Here is a 16,705-nt window from a genome sequence, read left to right as displayed (position 1 = left end):
ATTCCTGCCATGCACTGGGAGGCCTGGACCTAGTTCCTGGTTCCTGGGTTCAGCCTGATCCAGCCCTGGCTGGTGTGGGCATTTGAAACAGAGCCTACAGCTGTAATTTATTAGTATATAATTAAAGAGACATCGTGGAAACATAGTGACAACTAATATGTTTACAGAATATCATGAAGACTATTCTATCAAATATTCCAAAAAGAAATCTGTTGCTGATACAAGCTACAGCTTGGATGAACCTTGAAAGCGTCATACACCAGGAGGCCCACAAATTCACCTAGGCTGAGTCCTCTCCCCCTTACAGGAGTGCCAGTTACAGAAGATCACACTTTATATTCCTCCACAAGTATGAAATGTCTGGAGTAGACAGGTCTAGGCAGATAGTAAATTAGAGGTTGATTGGGACAGAGGAGGTGGAGGAGGATGTACACATAATAGCTAAAGGGTATGGAATTTCTTTTTGAGTTGAGGCAAATGTTAACATGGGGGATGATCCTATACATTTGTAAAATTCTGGGAAACCAGTGAACCACACCCTTTAGATAGATGAATTGTATGGAATAGAAATTATCTCAGCAAAGATGTTAAAAAAGACAAGGGTTGGTCAGTTGGCACAGTGGTTAAGATTTGTTAAGGGGCTGGTGTTGTGGTGCCTGGCATCCCATTTCAGAACACCTGTTTTAAGTTCAGGCTGCTCCACTTCTCATCCAAGTCCCTGTTAATGGGCCTGGGAAAGTGATGGCAGATGATGCAAGTGTTTGAGCTTTTGCCATCCATGTGGAGACCCGGTTGGAGGCCCAGGCTCTTAGTTTCAGCCTGGCATAGCTTTGGCCCTGGGAGAGAACCGGTGCATGGATGCTCCCTCTGTCTTTATCTGTAAGATGAATGAATGTAGGTAATTGGCCTGGTGGTTAAGTCCCTGGTTAGGATGCCCCTATCACTGTTCTGAGTACCTGAGTTTAATTTCCTCTAGATCCTGATTTCAGCTTTCTGATGATGGTGACCCTGGGAGGTGGCTTAACAATTCAGGTAGTTGAATTCCTTATACACGTGTGGGAGACCTAGATTCAGTTCTCAGCTCTGAGTGTCAGTACCTGGACCATTGCAGGAATTTGGGAAATAAATCAGTAGTTGGGAGTTCTCGGTCTGTCTTTCAAGTAAACAACTGAATGAATAAAAATTTGGGGAAAAATAGCAATTAAGTAGACATATGGTTTTAGACTGGATTCATGTTGTAACAAAGGACATTCTGGGACAACTTGGGGGATCAGAATGGCGTCTGAGGACCAGATGCTAACTGTGTCAATGTTATTTCCTGATTTTGATGTTTTATTTCAATTATGCAGGAAAATTTCTTTTTATGTAGAAAGTGCACTCTGGTGTTTGTACAAGTATTTGTTATTGATATGGCATTATGGCACTAACTTATAAGTGTTCATGAAAAAGTGTTTTTTTTTTTTTCCTTTTGGCAATTGTCCCATAAGTTTAAAATAATTTTTTGGTGAACTAAAATTAAATATGGCTTAAAGTGTCCTCTCTACTTGACCAATGAATTGACCCAAAACATCCTCCCTACATAGTGAACTGCAGCCAAACTTGTGTAAAGGTGCTATAATCTAATTTAAGCATATTCCTTTGTAACCAAGCGACTGAGTCTCAACCAAAGCAGCCAATCATAGACTACCAGCTGATCATACCATGTCCTTATAAGGCAATTGCCGGCTACAGGTAGGTTGTTTCTGTGTGTCGCTTGCTCTTCTCTGACTATAAATGTAACCCTTGTGTGGGGTGGGTGGAAATCTTCTCTAGTCTGGAATGTTGCCTGGTTCCTTGGAGCTTTTTCTTGCTCAAGTCAAATTTGTTAAACTTAGCTGTTCCTAGTTTTTGTTTTAACATTCAGAATAAAAGTATATTTGGTTAAATACCTGTTTTCATTTGGAAATGTGAGGGGAGAGACGGATTGATTGTGTTCTTAGGAACTGCAGCAAGTTGGAACATGCCGTTGGTGGGGTGCTGTGAGTACTGTCTTTGAGCCCCTTGCATATGGTTTGACTTTTCTAAGATTTCCCATTGACACAAAGAAAGAAGAGCAGTTTCAAAAAAAAAAGGTAATCTCTACCTATGATAATAAATTAATAATAATGGACAAAATAATATGTTGGAAGAGGAATACTTCTTTATTGACGATTACATATATATATATATATATATATATATTCTCAAGGATCATTCATCAGTAGCCAGCGGAAGGAATCAAACCACTTTGGGAACATGCTACTGAAAGCCAATCAGCTCGTCATTCTTGCTTTTGTCTGTCTGGTATGCAGAAAGCACCAAATCCTGATTTCGTCCAGGAAGGCTTTTGAAAATTTTCATGTGAATATAACGATCTTCACCTACTCTTACCTGAAAGGCATAAAAAAATAAAAAGGAGATTTTTATTCATACAGTTCTGTAACAAAGCAGTGGTCTGCAGGTTTATGAAAATTTCACCAGAACAACATTTCTAGCCTCTGGGCTGTGTACTTAGGCTCTGCTTTCATAAACCCACTGCCTTAATTTATGAGCTAAATGGCAGGTTAATGGCACAGCAAGAAGCACCAGGTCCCACGTTCATTGTGTGTGTGTGTGTAGTAATAATAATTATTATTGTAATCGTTATTATAATCTAGCACAAAGGGTAGCCCAAGATCATGTTCTGTTTTTCGAAGATGTGCAGAGCAAGAAAACAACTTGCTGTTTTGTCAGCCCGTGTTTTTGGGGACTCGGTTTTCTGACTCCTCAATTGGAACACTCTTTGCCACATGGTTTGCTAACAAGAGAGGAGAATCAGAATTGCCTTAGCAAATCTGAGCTGCATCTGAACCTAGTTCACCAAGTCTTGCTGGTAGGAGGTGGAAGGCCACCTTTGGTTTTGGTTGGGAAGTCATGGGTGGGGAAGGCAGAAGGGCATCACTGTCCCTTATCCAGGGCTTGGGATATTTATGGTAAGAATTTCTGTTTGGGTTCTTGTTGGAGATAAAAGTTTTTGTCTTACAGTAGCTATCATCCTTTGATGTTGTATAGCAAATTCCCTTTGTGAAATGTTAGCTATGAGCCATACACTAAATGAGCACTTTTGGTACCAAATGGAACTGTGTAAAAGCTCCTGTTTTGCACCTGAACAGGGCATCATTTTTACAAACTGGACTAGAGGCAGCACAGTCAGTAGGAAGATCCTTAGATTCGCTAGATCCAAAGCTTGGTTCTGCTCTGACCACAGACTTCGAAAGGTTCGTAGAAAACTAGAAATAAAAGGTAAGCTTATTTCGATATGAGAGAATTGTGAAATCCATCCACAGGTTTTTCCTAAATATGTTTCCCAAATATTTTGAAACTCCCTCCTACATGTCTGTAGCTTTGCTAGTTACTTCATTTCCTTTGGGCTTCTGCTTCTTAATAATATAAGTTACGCGATGACACCTATAGATGATTTGTGAGGATTAAACGAGCTGGTACATGCCCAGCTCAGACCTTTAGAACAATGCCTGATACACTGTGAGTTCTTTTGCATTCCTCGCCACACCCTGTAAAGCCGCTTATTATACCCATTGTGCAGATGAGGCAGTTGAGACTCAGAGAAGAGCAGGAACTTTAATCACACAGGTTCTAATAGAAAAATTCAAAGACTGAAACTCAAAACCAGGACTGTTGGAACACCAAAGCCTGTGTTCCTTCCTCTACCACCTTGCCTCCTGGCATTTAGTCAAGATCCATAAGAGAAGTTCAAGTCACTAGCAAGGCCTGAAATCAACAGAGAGGCACAGGGCAAAGACATCAGGGCCCAGACAGCCAGAAAGCAAGGGAGCAGCTGGGGCTAGTGGCTGCAAACCAGTGGGAGAAATTAGAAAGCAGGGGAAGGGAAGGTAAAGTGGGAGGGAAGGAGAGAGAAGGGAACGTTACTAAACTGGTCCCAGTTTTGGTGGGCTGTTTCTTTGGACAGAATCACTTTTTTTTTTTTTTACTACTTCTACTTCTTCTTCTTCTTCTTCTTCTTCTTCTTCTTCTTATTATTATTATTATTATTTTATGATACAGTTCCATAGGCTGCTGGTATTTCCCTTATCCCAGCCCCAATTACCCACCCCCGCCTAGTTCTTCTATATCATTACTAAAGTAGAGTTCTTCATACACAGTCATATGTCCGTCATTGCGGGCATGGACAATGGCAGAGTCCAGCATCCTATTGTCAAGATATAGTAAAGTTTCATTGTAAGTCCATCTTTGTCTGGAAGTAGAAATGCATATTGCATTGTATCCTCACATCTGGATGTTAGTCTCTGTTTCACAGCTATTATACATATACCCTCAAATGAAAAATCATAATACAAAATCTTGACAGAGAAGAGGAATAGCACCAAACAAAACCAAAGGCAAATGTGAAGAACATCCCAGTAAAATGACAACAGAAGACTAAACCAATGAACAACCCATTCCTAAAGTGACAGTACCAAAATACCACCCATACATATTAACCCTGAATGTAAATGGCTTAAGCTCAATCAAACATCATAGATTAGCAGACTGGATTAAAAAACAAAACTAATTTATTTGTTGTCTAGAAGAGACATACTTCAACAAAAATCAGCAGAAACTGTATCTCATGGGATTTGATGTTTTCGGTTAGTTTCATCTCTTCAAAACACTTTCTTCTGATTAAATCATTCAATGACTCGTAGATCATAGAGTAGCATCATTTTCTTCAAGAAGGTTCTTGATTTTCATCTCTTCAGCTACACATTAGTCATTTAGTAGCAGGTTCGTTCTTTAACTTCTTGGTGTTGTTAATTTCTTTTTTCTTCCTGATGTTGATTGTGTTTTGTGGCTTTTCATTTAAGGGGATGTATAGTAGCTGTGTAATGGAGACTGTCATATCTAGTAACATGTTATTTAACTTCATGGCATTGTAAATTTCTATTTTTCAGAAACACTTTTACCTGGAAGTGATCTTGCTGTGTGGAAAAGCAAGTTGGGAAAGGAGGAAACAATGCAATTGGTCTCTCAGAATAGTTGGTGGGTCACATGTGTCTCACCAAGGCTTGATATGGACAGGAAGAGTCAACTGAGCAGGGCTGGGCTGACCCATTCGCAGAGCTAGAACTTCCATATGCTGAGCCAGCTTGCCCCCACTTACTTTGTTTTTGTGCTGAAAACACGCATAAAATTTTTTTGTCTTAAGTATTTATCTATTTGTTTATATTGGAAAGGAAGATTTACAGAGAGGAGATACGGAGAAAGCTCTTCCATGCACTGCTTCATTCCCCAAGTGACTGAAACAGTTGGAGCTGAGCTGATCTGAAGCCTGGAGCCAGGGAGCTTCTTCTGGGTCTCCCACATGGGTGCTGGATCCCAAGGCTTTGGACTGTCCTTGACTGCCTTCACAGGCCATAAGCAGGGAACTGGAAGGGAAGTGGAGCAGCTGGGATATGAACTGGCACCCATATGGGATCCTGGCGCATGCAAGGCAAGGACTTTAGCCACTAGGCTACTGTGCTGTGCCTGCAGTTAATTATTTAAAAGAAGTAAAGTAAACCATGCCATCATCCACTGGATTACGTGTATACACTTGAATATATGATATTTTTAAAAAATGAGGGTGATAATCTTTTTTTTTTTTTAAGATTTATTTTATTTTTATTACAAAGTCAGATATACTGAGAGGAGGAGAGATAGAGAGGAAGTGGAGCTGCCGGGATTAGAACCAGCGGCCATATGGGATCAAGGCGAGGACCTTAGCCACTAGGCCACAGTGCCAAGCCCAAGGGTGATAATCTTTTTAATACTTAAGAAAAAATTGTCTCTCAAGGGCCTATGATAGACTTGTTGGATTCCCTTTTAAAAAAATCAAAAGTGTTGTCTTCCATTAGGATATGTCAGTGCATGATTTATTTTTAAATTGCTATAAATTAATATTTATTTAAAATAATTCACTACTTTATTGCTACAGTTGAGTTGACTCGAGTTGCAAAAGTAGTTAAGTTGATATAAAGGACAAGGCCAGAGGCCAGCATTAGGTGCAGCAGCTAGGATGATGCTTTGGATGCCAGCATCCTGTATCAGGGTTCTGCTTCCAGTTCCAGCTTCCTGCTAATGTGCACTCTGGGAGGCAGCAGGGGATGCCTCAAGGACTGGGGGTCTCTGCCACTCGTGTTGGAGACCTACCCTGAGTCTCGGCTTCAGCCCAGCCCATCCCTGCCTCTGTGACCCAGAGGATAGTTCTCTCTGTGTCTAACTATATCTGCCTCTATGTTTCTCTTTCAAATAGATAAAGTAAAAAAAAATAAGACATTATTTTCTCCAAATGCAAATCAAGTCATTACTTGCATTCAGTTAGTCTTGAGACTCATAAAGCTTGAGGTGGAAAAAGCCTCAGGATGCCACCTGGAGCATCCCCATGCCTTTAGGAAGTTGTGAAACTCTGCTTCCATCTTACATACAAAGCAGCCACAGTCACAGACCAAATGAGACATCTTTCTTTATACAATTCCCGTTAATTGAGTTAATAATCAATGTAAGAATGCTTCTTAAATTCACAAGAAAAAGACAGTATTAATATCATATCATCTAGTGAGCTTGGGAGTTTACCACTCAAAAGTTATTACAGTAGGCATCTTAGTTTTAGGACATTCAAAAGAAATAAATTATGGAGAAGTGGAAACAGGGAGCTTCACATCGAATTATAGACACAGTATCTTTTAGTTTAAAGTGTATATGGAAGTCTGACCTTGATGTAGTAATTTGTTCCAGCAACTACTTGAGTTTTGTACTCCACAGCTTCAAATTGTTCATAACGTTCATTCGTTTCTTCTTCCAGCTGTGATTTAAACTTAAAAAGAGAAAAGAGGAAGCAAATTATCAAAGTTATATTGAACTCCATTTATGTGATCTACAAATATCAGAATCTCATGCTCCTAAATGTCCTACAAAATGGAAATGAGATCTGTGGCTCTTTTAAATATTTCAACAAAAATACCTGTTCTAAGAAAGCAAAATGGATTAAACAGTCAAATTTTGTTATATTGGGACTGGCTATACATCGAGTCAATATGGCAAGGCAAACTAGTAAAATTTTGACTGTTGATGCTTTAACAGTCATGTACAGCTTCTAACAATCATGTTTGATTAGTTAAAAAAAAACCCAGAAGAGCATTACTTACTATTTAAGCTTTTGGAAATAATTTTTAAGTTGCAAAAATAGTATGCTGAATCTCCTTATAGCATTCATACAGTAACAGCCCGAACTGGGAAATTAAACATGGTCTAGTATGTACTATCAAGTAGACTATCCGTCTTACTAGGATTTTACCAGTTGTCTCCAAAAAATGTCACTTTTCTGGTCGAGGAGCCCATCTAGGCTCCCACATTAATCTTGATCTCCTCCGTTCACAGTTAATTCCTAACTTTTGCTGTTCACAACCTGAATGAATGCTTTGAAAAAGCACTGGCCTGCTCGTTTGCAGCAGGTGTCTCCCTTTGGATTTGTCTGATTTTATGATAATATGAGAGGCTTTTGGTAAGGACAGCACAGGAGTGATGCGCTCCTAGTATGTCCTTGCGGGGGCTACGCATTCTGTAGCTGGCCCTGTTTGATGAGTTTACTGAGTAAGGCTGTCTGCTGACTATCTCCGTTGTATGGTCACTGTGTCTTCTCTTTGGCAATTAATGCAACTATCCTGCTTCATCATTCCCTCATTGACTAATTACAGCATCTGTGAATGAGTCTTGTCTAGGAAAAATGTTTTCTGCCAAATGGTAAATTTTAAAATTTTCTGTAATTCCTTCTACATTTAATTGAAAATAAGGAAGACCTTTATGCACTCCCTGTTTGTTTATTCAGTTATTTGTTACTATGACTCACTGGTATTTCTTGTAATCTGTAGGTTACGATTCATTGCTGCTTATTTTGGTGTTCAAAACTTCCTATATTTGGCCTTTGAGCAGGTGCCAGTTGTCGTTTCAACATGCTCCTGTCATTTCACGGGACTGACTCAGTTTCTGGAACTGCAAAACTTTCCAGGCTTATTTTGAAATTTCCCTACCTCTAGCCGGGAATGAACTAGTCTTCCGAGAGGTGTTGGTTTTGTTTTGAAAAATGGCATTTAGGACCCCAGATCTGAGTTCTGTGTCCTCTCAATGTTATTGGATGGGTCGTTTGGTAGAGAGAGCGATGGAATGCATGTATCTATACACCCATGTGCACAGTTTTAGTTTGTATATTGTTATGCATACGTGTGCTCATATATGTTACACAGTTACATGTATGCATTAATATACTTTATGCCTATCATATATAATATATGTATATTCTTGTGATTAAAATCTGTCCAGATTCACTTGCTTTGTTTTTTTCCTTCTTGTAACTTCCTTCTTAAACTCCAGGAAAGAAGCCTGGCTTAGTATCCGCAATATACTGGCTTATTTGTTCAGATCCAGTAAGCATATAAAACAATATTAGAATTTCTAATCTCCATGAACACTAACTTATAACCCAGTGTGCAGCCAAATGCACACTTCTTACAAAGAGCTTGTGATCACATTCGTGCACCTGGATCATCCAGGATAATCTTCCCACCTTAGGTTTCTTTCATGCAGATTCCCTTTGGCCATGCAAAGCAACATGTCTACAGGGCCCAGGTTTGAGGTGTGCAGGCCTTCAGAGAGTCATCTTTCTGTCTACCCCAAGAGAAGATGAGTTTAGAGGCCAGTATTCCCAGACCAGGCAGGAGGAGGGAGCTACAGCTTCACATGTAATCTGTAAAGTTTTACTGAACGTAGTGGGTTTCAGTGCTGGCCCTCCTTCCCACTCTCCACTGGGTCTGGTAGGTCAGCATCGGCCACACTTTCTCCCAGTCAGTTCTGCTAATGATAGATCTTGGGATTGTGCAGGCATTTCCCAGTTGGAACGTAGTGAGAGGGAAGGAGCTGAGAGATCCAATTGGTTCCTTATACAAATCTCCCATCAACCCCCCTGATTGGAACTATGCCTCACTTTTGCCTTTGGCATTTCTGGGCTTGCTAACGCACAAGCTGTTTTAAACTTTCTGCAGCGAGAATCTGTTGGCTTCTGGCTTCAACTGTCCCCTCTGTATGCTCAGGTCTTATCTAGATACTTAATCTTTTTTTCTACCCTCCAAAACATTGTTGATGTTTTTGGCAACGTGCAGGTTGAATCCTCTCTTGGGCTTTCTCTTTCTGGGTTGTGCCCTCCCTGCCACCACCCTGTCCCAGTCTCTCAGTCCTTCTGTGTACAGAGAAACCGAGGGAGGACAGAGGCTCCTGTCTCAGGCCCTCCCAGCTCCACCTGTCTTGAGCTACTGCAGGAGAGGGAACCAGCCAGGCACCGGGTGAGTTAGGAACTGAGTGGAAAGGGCTCACTCTGCACTTTCTCAGAACTGATTCAGCTCAGCCTTACTTTACAAAAGAGGCTCCTGAGGACAGCATGGCTGGCTAAAAAAATTACTTATCATAGTCAATTTTAAATTCCTTACATGATAAAATAAGTATTTGATATATCTTCTGGTGCTCTGTTTCTTGGTCATATTTTTTCTTTTTTAAGGTTAAATACCACATGTTTGCCTTAATTTAAGATGATATGATGTTATGTATAACATGTTATGTTTTGAATGTTATATGTTGTGTATAAACTAAATTGAAGTATAGGTGAGGTGGTCACAGAAGGTGGCTGGGAACTCGCATTTACTTTTAACATATTGGTTACTCATTACTATGTCAATTAATTCCATAATGATGTAAATTTTTGCTGATGGTATGTTGGAGCTTTCAATTGACTGGGATAATACTCTGCTAGCTCTGTCTTCAGACCAGAGAGGGTATACCTAAGAAGCCGTTGAACTTGACTGGACAATAAGATGCTGGACTCTATGTTTGGTATATGCTTGCAATGGGGGAATCTCAACTGAACTTGAGCTGTGGTTATGCAACAAGGTGGAGGAATCCACCATGGTGGGAGGGTTTGGGGAGGGGTGGGAGAACCCAAGTATCTATGTAACTGTGTCACATAATACAATGTAATTAATGAAGTTAAATAATAATAATAAAAAAAAATTTTTATTTTGAATTTTATGGTACAATTCCATAAAGTCTGGGGTACCCCCTCCAAATTCCCACCCATTGACTGATTTTCCCTATATTGTTACGATAGTATAGTCTTTCACAAGGAGTTATAATTCCCACAGTATATTATTTAAGTGTGCTCTGACATTGCTGGTACAGACAACATCAGATGGTCATATTTATTTTTAATATTCATCCTAAGTTTTTATTTCTAGAGCCAAATCTTTTTTTTTTATTAATTACATTGCATTATGTGACACAGTTTTACAGGCACTGGGATTCCCCCCACCCCTCCCCAAACCCTCCCTCCATGGTGGATTCCTCCACGTTGTTGCATAACCACAGTTTAAATTCAGTTGAGATTCTTTCATTGCAAGCATATACCAAACATAGAGTCTAGCATCTTATTGTCCAGATAAGTTCAATGGCTTGTTGGGGAGACCCTCCAGGGCCTGTTGCGGCAGAGTATCATCCTGATCAATTAAAAGCCCCAGCATAACATCAACAACAATTTATAATGTAATGGAATTAATTGACATAGTATTGAGTAACCAATATGTTAAAGAAAAAAAATGCAAATTTTAACCACATCCTGTGACTACTTCATTGACATTTTAATTTTAGTTTATATACAACCGGGTTCTATACATCTTAAAATGGCTATAGATTACTGTTCAGTTGTCTCGTGTCTATTTTCATTATAATATTTAGCATTTTATAGCGTTGAAGCATAATTTTGCTGAACCTGGCTTTTTTTTGGGAAGTCTAAACTGACTTATAACTCTAACAAGACATATGTCAATCTAGAGCCAAATCTTTAACTTTCCACTACATCTATACAATGTCACAAGCCCAACATTTCCCATGAGAGAACTGATTTCAAGTGTTCCTGTTTGTTTCCCTTAAGAACATGAGCACCTGTCAGATGGTGCCTTGATTTCTGGTTCACTGGACCACTCACAGTTTCCTCACCCTCTCCCACCAAACAGATTTCCATTGTTGAATGCTAGAGGCTGTGGACCTGGGTGATGAGATTTGAACTGGGAGCAGGGTAGAGGTGCAGTGAAACTTAGAGTTTCAGCAGCTTGCTTGGTGCTGAAAGCCCATCAGGATGGGCACTGGAAGAGGAAGACAGACAGGAATGGTGGCCAGAGCCTGATGCTGAACCAACACACCTTGCGCTGCATGCACTTGGCACATACCTTTCTCAGACATGATGTGGCTGGCTGAGGAGTTGCAGGGAACAGTGTGGGCTTGTTATTTCATCCCCAGTCAAGAATGGGAGGCTGCTAGGGAGGAGCACCTTGGGAAAAACGTCCATTGACCCCAGAGCTGTTGAGACCTTTCTGGTTGGTATACAGCATGGCTTGGTGGGTTGTTAGTCCCCTGGGATTTGAGGATTTGAGTCGCCTGGCACCTCCTGGCATCTCCCTGAATCTCATCATTCTGCCGAAACTTGGAGGCTGTGCATACTTTCATAGAGAAAGGGTAGACGATAGGGTGGCAATGTGAAAAAGCCATCTTTGGGAGCTTTTTTTTTTTTTTAACAGAAAAATACAGGAGAGTTTAGGCAATAATATAATGGACAGTAAGGTACTTGTAGACATTTGTCATATGACAGTGTTTTGAAGGAAGAGGAAAGTGTAGGGTGAGGTCTTTAAAGTGCAAGAAATGAAGCTTCTGAGGAGAGGAAACGCTGGCTGTAGACAGGAGGGTAGAGTCTAAGATTGGAGGAAAAGCCAAGACAAATGGAACCATTTCTTCCCAGAGCTCTGCAATCTTCTAAGAAGAGTCAGAAGTGAGCAACCCTGTTGGAGGGACCCTGGAGTATGGGAGAGATGGAGGAATGGAGGGGAGAGGAGCCACAGGTCCACCTCTGTAGGGTTTCTTGTAAAGTTCCAACATGTGTGATTAACAGGGTGTTGTGATAGCTACAGGGCCTGTTGCGGTTGCTTGGTATTAATCTGTAGATTTGTGATGGCTGAGTTTGCTGTGGTTCCATGTCTTCCTTGAGCAGAGCTGTCCCTGGAGCAGAAGCTGGAGAGGGTATGCTGACAGATGGGGGTGATCTCTGAGGCTTGCAAGGCCAGGGGCTCCGAGTCATGGAACCAGGGTGGAGGAGCGTGTGTACCATGTGTCATGAGGCCCAAGGCGCTGAGTGGGCCTTGGCATGTCCTGATTGAGATGGAAGTGTAAGAGCTTACCAATTCTGATGCAGCTGAATAGCAGGTTTTCTGGGCGTGGGGCAACGGGAAAGGTGACAGCTGCGGTTAAGAGAGGGCGACACACATTTGTGGATGGAATGAGTGACAGCCATGTCATGCTAAGCTCCAGGGTGTGTCCTGCATGGTATGCAGATGTGGTGTTTGTGTAGTGTCTTGGCCAACAAAATCACATTGTATGTGTGTTTGCCAAGAATGATGTTCAGCAAATCAGCTTTATGGTGGAGGCGTGTGTGTGTGTGTACATGCATGCTTGGATGCGTGTGTCATAGACCTTATTTCTAAAAATAATGATTGAAATAACATTTCTTCACATAGACATACTCAGGATTCCCATCCAATGGGTATTTATGTGGGCTGTAAGATAATGGATCAACAGTAATGACCCATAGCCTTTTGCTCTTGGGGCCACTCATTTAATTGGCCTTCACTGCACATACTTAGGCTTTTCTTGAATGGTGTCCTGTGAATGGCTCTTTATTTGTTCATTTTTTATGGGTTTTGCAAATTTTCTGGAAGGCAGGGATCGATCAGGTTATATCCGTCTTCACCTCCATGGCAATTCAGACTGTGCTGTTTGCATCACCAATATCTTCTGAATGGAAAGGCCTTCCATAGCTCTTTCCCTTTGTGACAAGGTGTCTCTTCAAATAGGAAAGAGATGTAGCAATGGCCTCAACTAACACAGTCTTGGAAGAGGGAGTTTCTTCTAAGTTCAGTCTGGAATCTAAGTGCCTGTAGCTGCCTTTGGTGTCTGAAATCACAACCACACATCCAGCTTGTCTCCTACTGAGTGTGGACACTCTCGTCTTTTACCCTCAAAAATGTTCACACTTTTTTTTTCCATTTCTTTTCTTTTTGATCTCATCCAGCATTGCCTTTTCACTTAGATTCCAAACTCCTTGAACATGCAGGCATTACCTCTCTTTGACACTTTCCCTCTCTTTGTAATGGGGGGGGGGCTTTCTTTGGGGACATTCCACAAGGAAGTTCCTATATAAAGGCAGAGAAAGTTGATAAGCATCTGCTTCTTTATGAACATTTGCAGTAAAATTTCCTATTCAAAATGTATTTGAGAGACACACAGAGAGGGGGAGAGAGGAAGGGTGTGAGAAAGAAAAGGTATAGGTGAACTTCTATCTGCTGGTTTCCTCCCAAATGCCCAGGATGAAGGTAATGATTGGGGAGCTGAAGCCAGCGGTCTGGCATCAACCTGATGCCCTAGGTGAATGGCAAGAACCCGTTACTTGGACTATCCCCTGCTACTTCTCAGGGTCTGCTTTAGCAGAGGAGCTGCAATGAGGAACTGGAGCCAAGACTAGAAGGGATGCTGATCAATGTTGTATCTGCCAATCCACATACCCACTCTCCCCAAAATATTTTTATTTTTACAGGTAATTAGAAAAATAGAAATATATTTAAAAGCCAAAAGGATAAACTACAAAGTAAAGAATTGGTGGTAGAAGTCTTCCTAGGACCCCAACAAATCATGTTAGATAAGCAAATTTGCTTAGCCCTATGTGGGGACCTAACCAGTTGTAGCATCTCCTCACCTACACAGTGTTTAAAAGAATGCCTGCCCTATGGGGTTGTTTGTAGGGAAATAAATGGTTTAATTAATGTGAAAGTGCTTCCTAAGCTATGAAGTGCTTCCTAAGCTATTACTGATTTCTTGGCCTCTGACTTACAGCACTTCACAGGGAATGACCCTAAGGCTCTATCCCTCTAGAAAGCGCGGGTGAAAGATATCCAGGCAGTGGGCATGGGGGGAACTGAAGTGCTGCATAGCAATACTGAAAGGATGCAGAGTGGATGAGCAAACTCAAATGCCCTTTCTGCTCCACAACCTATGATTATGAAAAAGCACATAATTGGCTATTGCTTTAGATTATCTCCAGTTATCTTGACTTTGCCAAGTCGATGAGTTGCTTGAAGGTGGAGGCTGTCTCCCCTATGCACCTTGTATAATACATAACAGGTAGCAGATACTCCAGAAATACATCTACCAGGAAGCAATTGGTCAACATGCACTTCTCACATGGGGTTTGAGTGTGAGGCTGGGGCTTGCCTAGAGCAAATGAGTTGGCCACACTCTCTCTAGTCATTCAGTTAAATTTTCCTACCCTCACCAGGTTTCTCCATATTCACCTGCTGTGTGGTGAAAAGGGCTGAAAGTCAAAAGTCTGGAGGTGGGCTAAGTGAGCCTAACCTCTTTAAATCTTCGTTTCATCATCTGAAATTGGACATAATATCTTCCCGGTCTGCCCCAGGGGTTATGAAGATCAAATGAGAGGTTAAATGGAAGTCAAGGCTTTTTAAAATGGTATAGCATCTTTCTGGGGGTGAAGTAGCCTGTTAGTACTCATCTCTCATTACAACCATCTGACAAAGTTGCAGCCTGTGACCACACAGCAAAAAACACACATTCAAATCAGTTTTAGAATTTAACATGAAGCAAACAGGTAGGTGTTATTAACAATGCAAGACATTGCAGTAGCTTCTTATTGGAAAACAGAATGATTATTCTTGTTAACCAGATTGACAGTTTTTTTTTTTTTAAATAAAAACACTCTTAAACCTTCTGATCATCAATAGTTCCACTGCCTGTTTTTCCCTGTCCCTTTGTAGCTCCAAATTGCTGGCAAGTCTGATTAGTTTTTTCAGGGTCAGAGTTGACTGCAGGCAAAAATTTGAAAAAAATTTATTATGATGCCTGACCTATGTAATCCTTTCTAATGCATGTTGTCTCATCTCATGCTCGCAGTTTTGGGATCAGCAGGGTACTTTCATTTTGGCCCCCTGGTTTTTAAAAGCCTCATCTCCATTAGGCCTTGGAGAACAACACGTATTACAGGTCCTGTAGCATGAGAATTCAAGTTTAGCAGCTGCCGTATGCAGAAACGCAATCTTAGGCCACTCAGACTCAGACAGAATTGCTCTTTATCAAGACCGGCAGGTGATTCCTGCCCACAGTCAAGACAGAGATCCCTGACCTGATGTGTGGATTCAAATGAACTTATTGATGAGCTAATATCTTCTCCAAGTAAGGGAACTCTCCAAGGTATTTACAGAAAAACAAACAGGCAACATCTCTTGAAAGGAAAATATTTAGCCCCAAAGAAGGAACCGTAGAATCCCAGGAATCCCAAGGTTCCCATTCCTTCCACCTCCATCTTGTTTTCAAACAGTATCACAAAAAGATTCTCCAAGAGAGAGAAAAGAAGGAACACTATAAGCAACAAATTACAAGCCTGTTAACAATTGATATTATTTTTCTTTCACAAAATATGAACTGTAATAGCTTTTCATGATATGCGTGATAGCTCCTAAGACAGCAGTTAGTAGAGTATCAGCTTGCAAAAGACCTTAAGTTCTGCTTTTCCCACAATTAATCTGTCTGCCTAGAACATCTCAGAAGCAGCTTAGACTATCACTTCTCTTCTAGTTTGACCACCTTGTAAATATTACAAGACTAAAGCAGATTTGCAGCATGTATGTAAGTGGATTGCCTTTATAATATAACTCCCAATCAAATAAATCTCCCCGAAGAGCACAGTTTCCATCATTCCTGTAGCTAACAACCTTAGACTTAAATTACATGTTGGTTCCATGAGATTCTGAAAGCTTTTATCTGAAATTAAATTAATAATTCTAGAACCACACATTTTCCAGCCTTAGAGATGACCCAGTACAAATTCTTCCTTTTCAAATGGGGGAAACTGAGGTCTGAGAAGGGATGTGACTAACTTAAGGTCACTCTCACAAGGTTCCATCAGAAAAGCTCAGTCTCCCAAGTATCGTTGTAAGAAAACCCAAACAAAACCACACATTTCCCAGTGTTCTGGCTTTTGTATTCACCCACAAGGCCAACCCGTGAAACAAGATCTTATAGTTGAATTTTCCTTACCTTGTTAACCATCTCCTGGATTTCTGGAGTGGCAGGTTTGGCATCAGTTAAGCCTCCAGGTATCATTTTGGCTAATTGCTTGTTTGCTGAACAGCTTGCTGGAACCCAAGTGGTTGGGTGAGGTGGAGTCCAGAGTTTTTTAAAGGTGTTCCCAAGCTCCGCCTTTAAAGGAAGACCAAAGGAAGTTACGCACCCGTTTTATTCTATGAAGTTGAAGAAGCAAAGGAAGTGACTTGCTTCAGGGCAAATCTTGTTGCTTCTTCAACAGAACATGGGAGTGGGAGTGGGAGTGGAATTTGGAAGAACTAAGGCAGGACTGGGGGATGAGCAAGCGGATGTGCCTGACTAGCACAGATCAGCATCAAAAGTCCCTGCATTCCCTTGGCCCCTGGTTTCCTCCTGTTGTGTAGTCTGAAGTATGAAACCTGAAACCACACCCACCTGTTTAAGACCTCCACTG

The 16,705-nt window shown here is 41.0% G+C and overlaps 1 protein-coding gene across 1 annotated transcript; it reads right to left on the bottom strand.

Annotated features, from left to right (window-relative positions):
* Positions 1 to 2,248: 2,248 nt before the first annotated feature.
* Positions 2,249 to 16,340, bottom strand: CSTA (cystatin A). Its single transcript, XM_004578272.2, has 3 exons — positions 16,246 to 16,340; positions 6,767 to 6,868; positions 2,249 to 2,409 (listed from the first exon to the last, which is right to left on the bottom strand). The coding sequence occupies exons 1-3, from the start codon at positions 16,309 to 16,311 to the stop codon at positions 2,278 to 2,280; spliced, it is 300 nt and encodes a 99-aa protein (XP_004578329.1). The 5' UTR covers positions 16,312 to 16,340; the 3' UTR covers positions 2,249 to 2,277.
* Between the last annotated feature and the right edge of the window lie 365 nt (positions 16,341 to 16,705).

Source organism: Ochotona princeps, chromosome 3, assembly GCF_030435755.1.
Source record: "Ochotona princeps isolate mOchPri1 chromosome 3, mOchPri1.hap1, whole genome shotgun sequence".
Lineage (NCBI taxonomy): Eukaryota > Metazoa > Chordata > Mammalia > Lagomorpha > Ochotonidae > Ochotona > Ochotona princeps.
The sequence above is the reverse complement of the archived record's forward strand: the minus strand, read 5'-3'. Positions and strand labels throughout refer to the sequence as shown.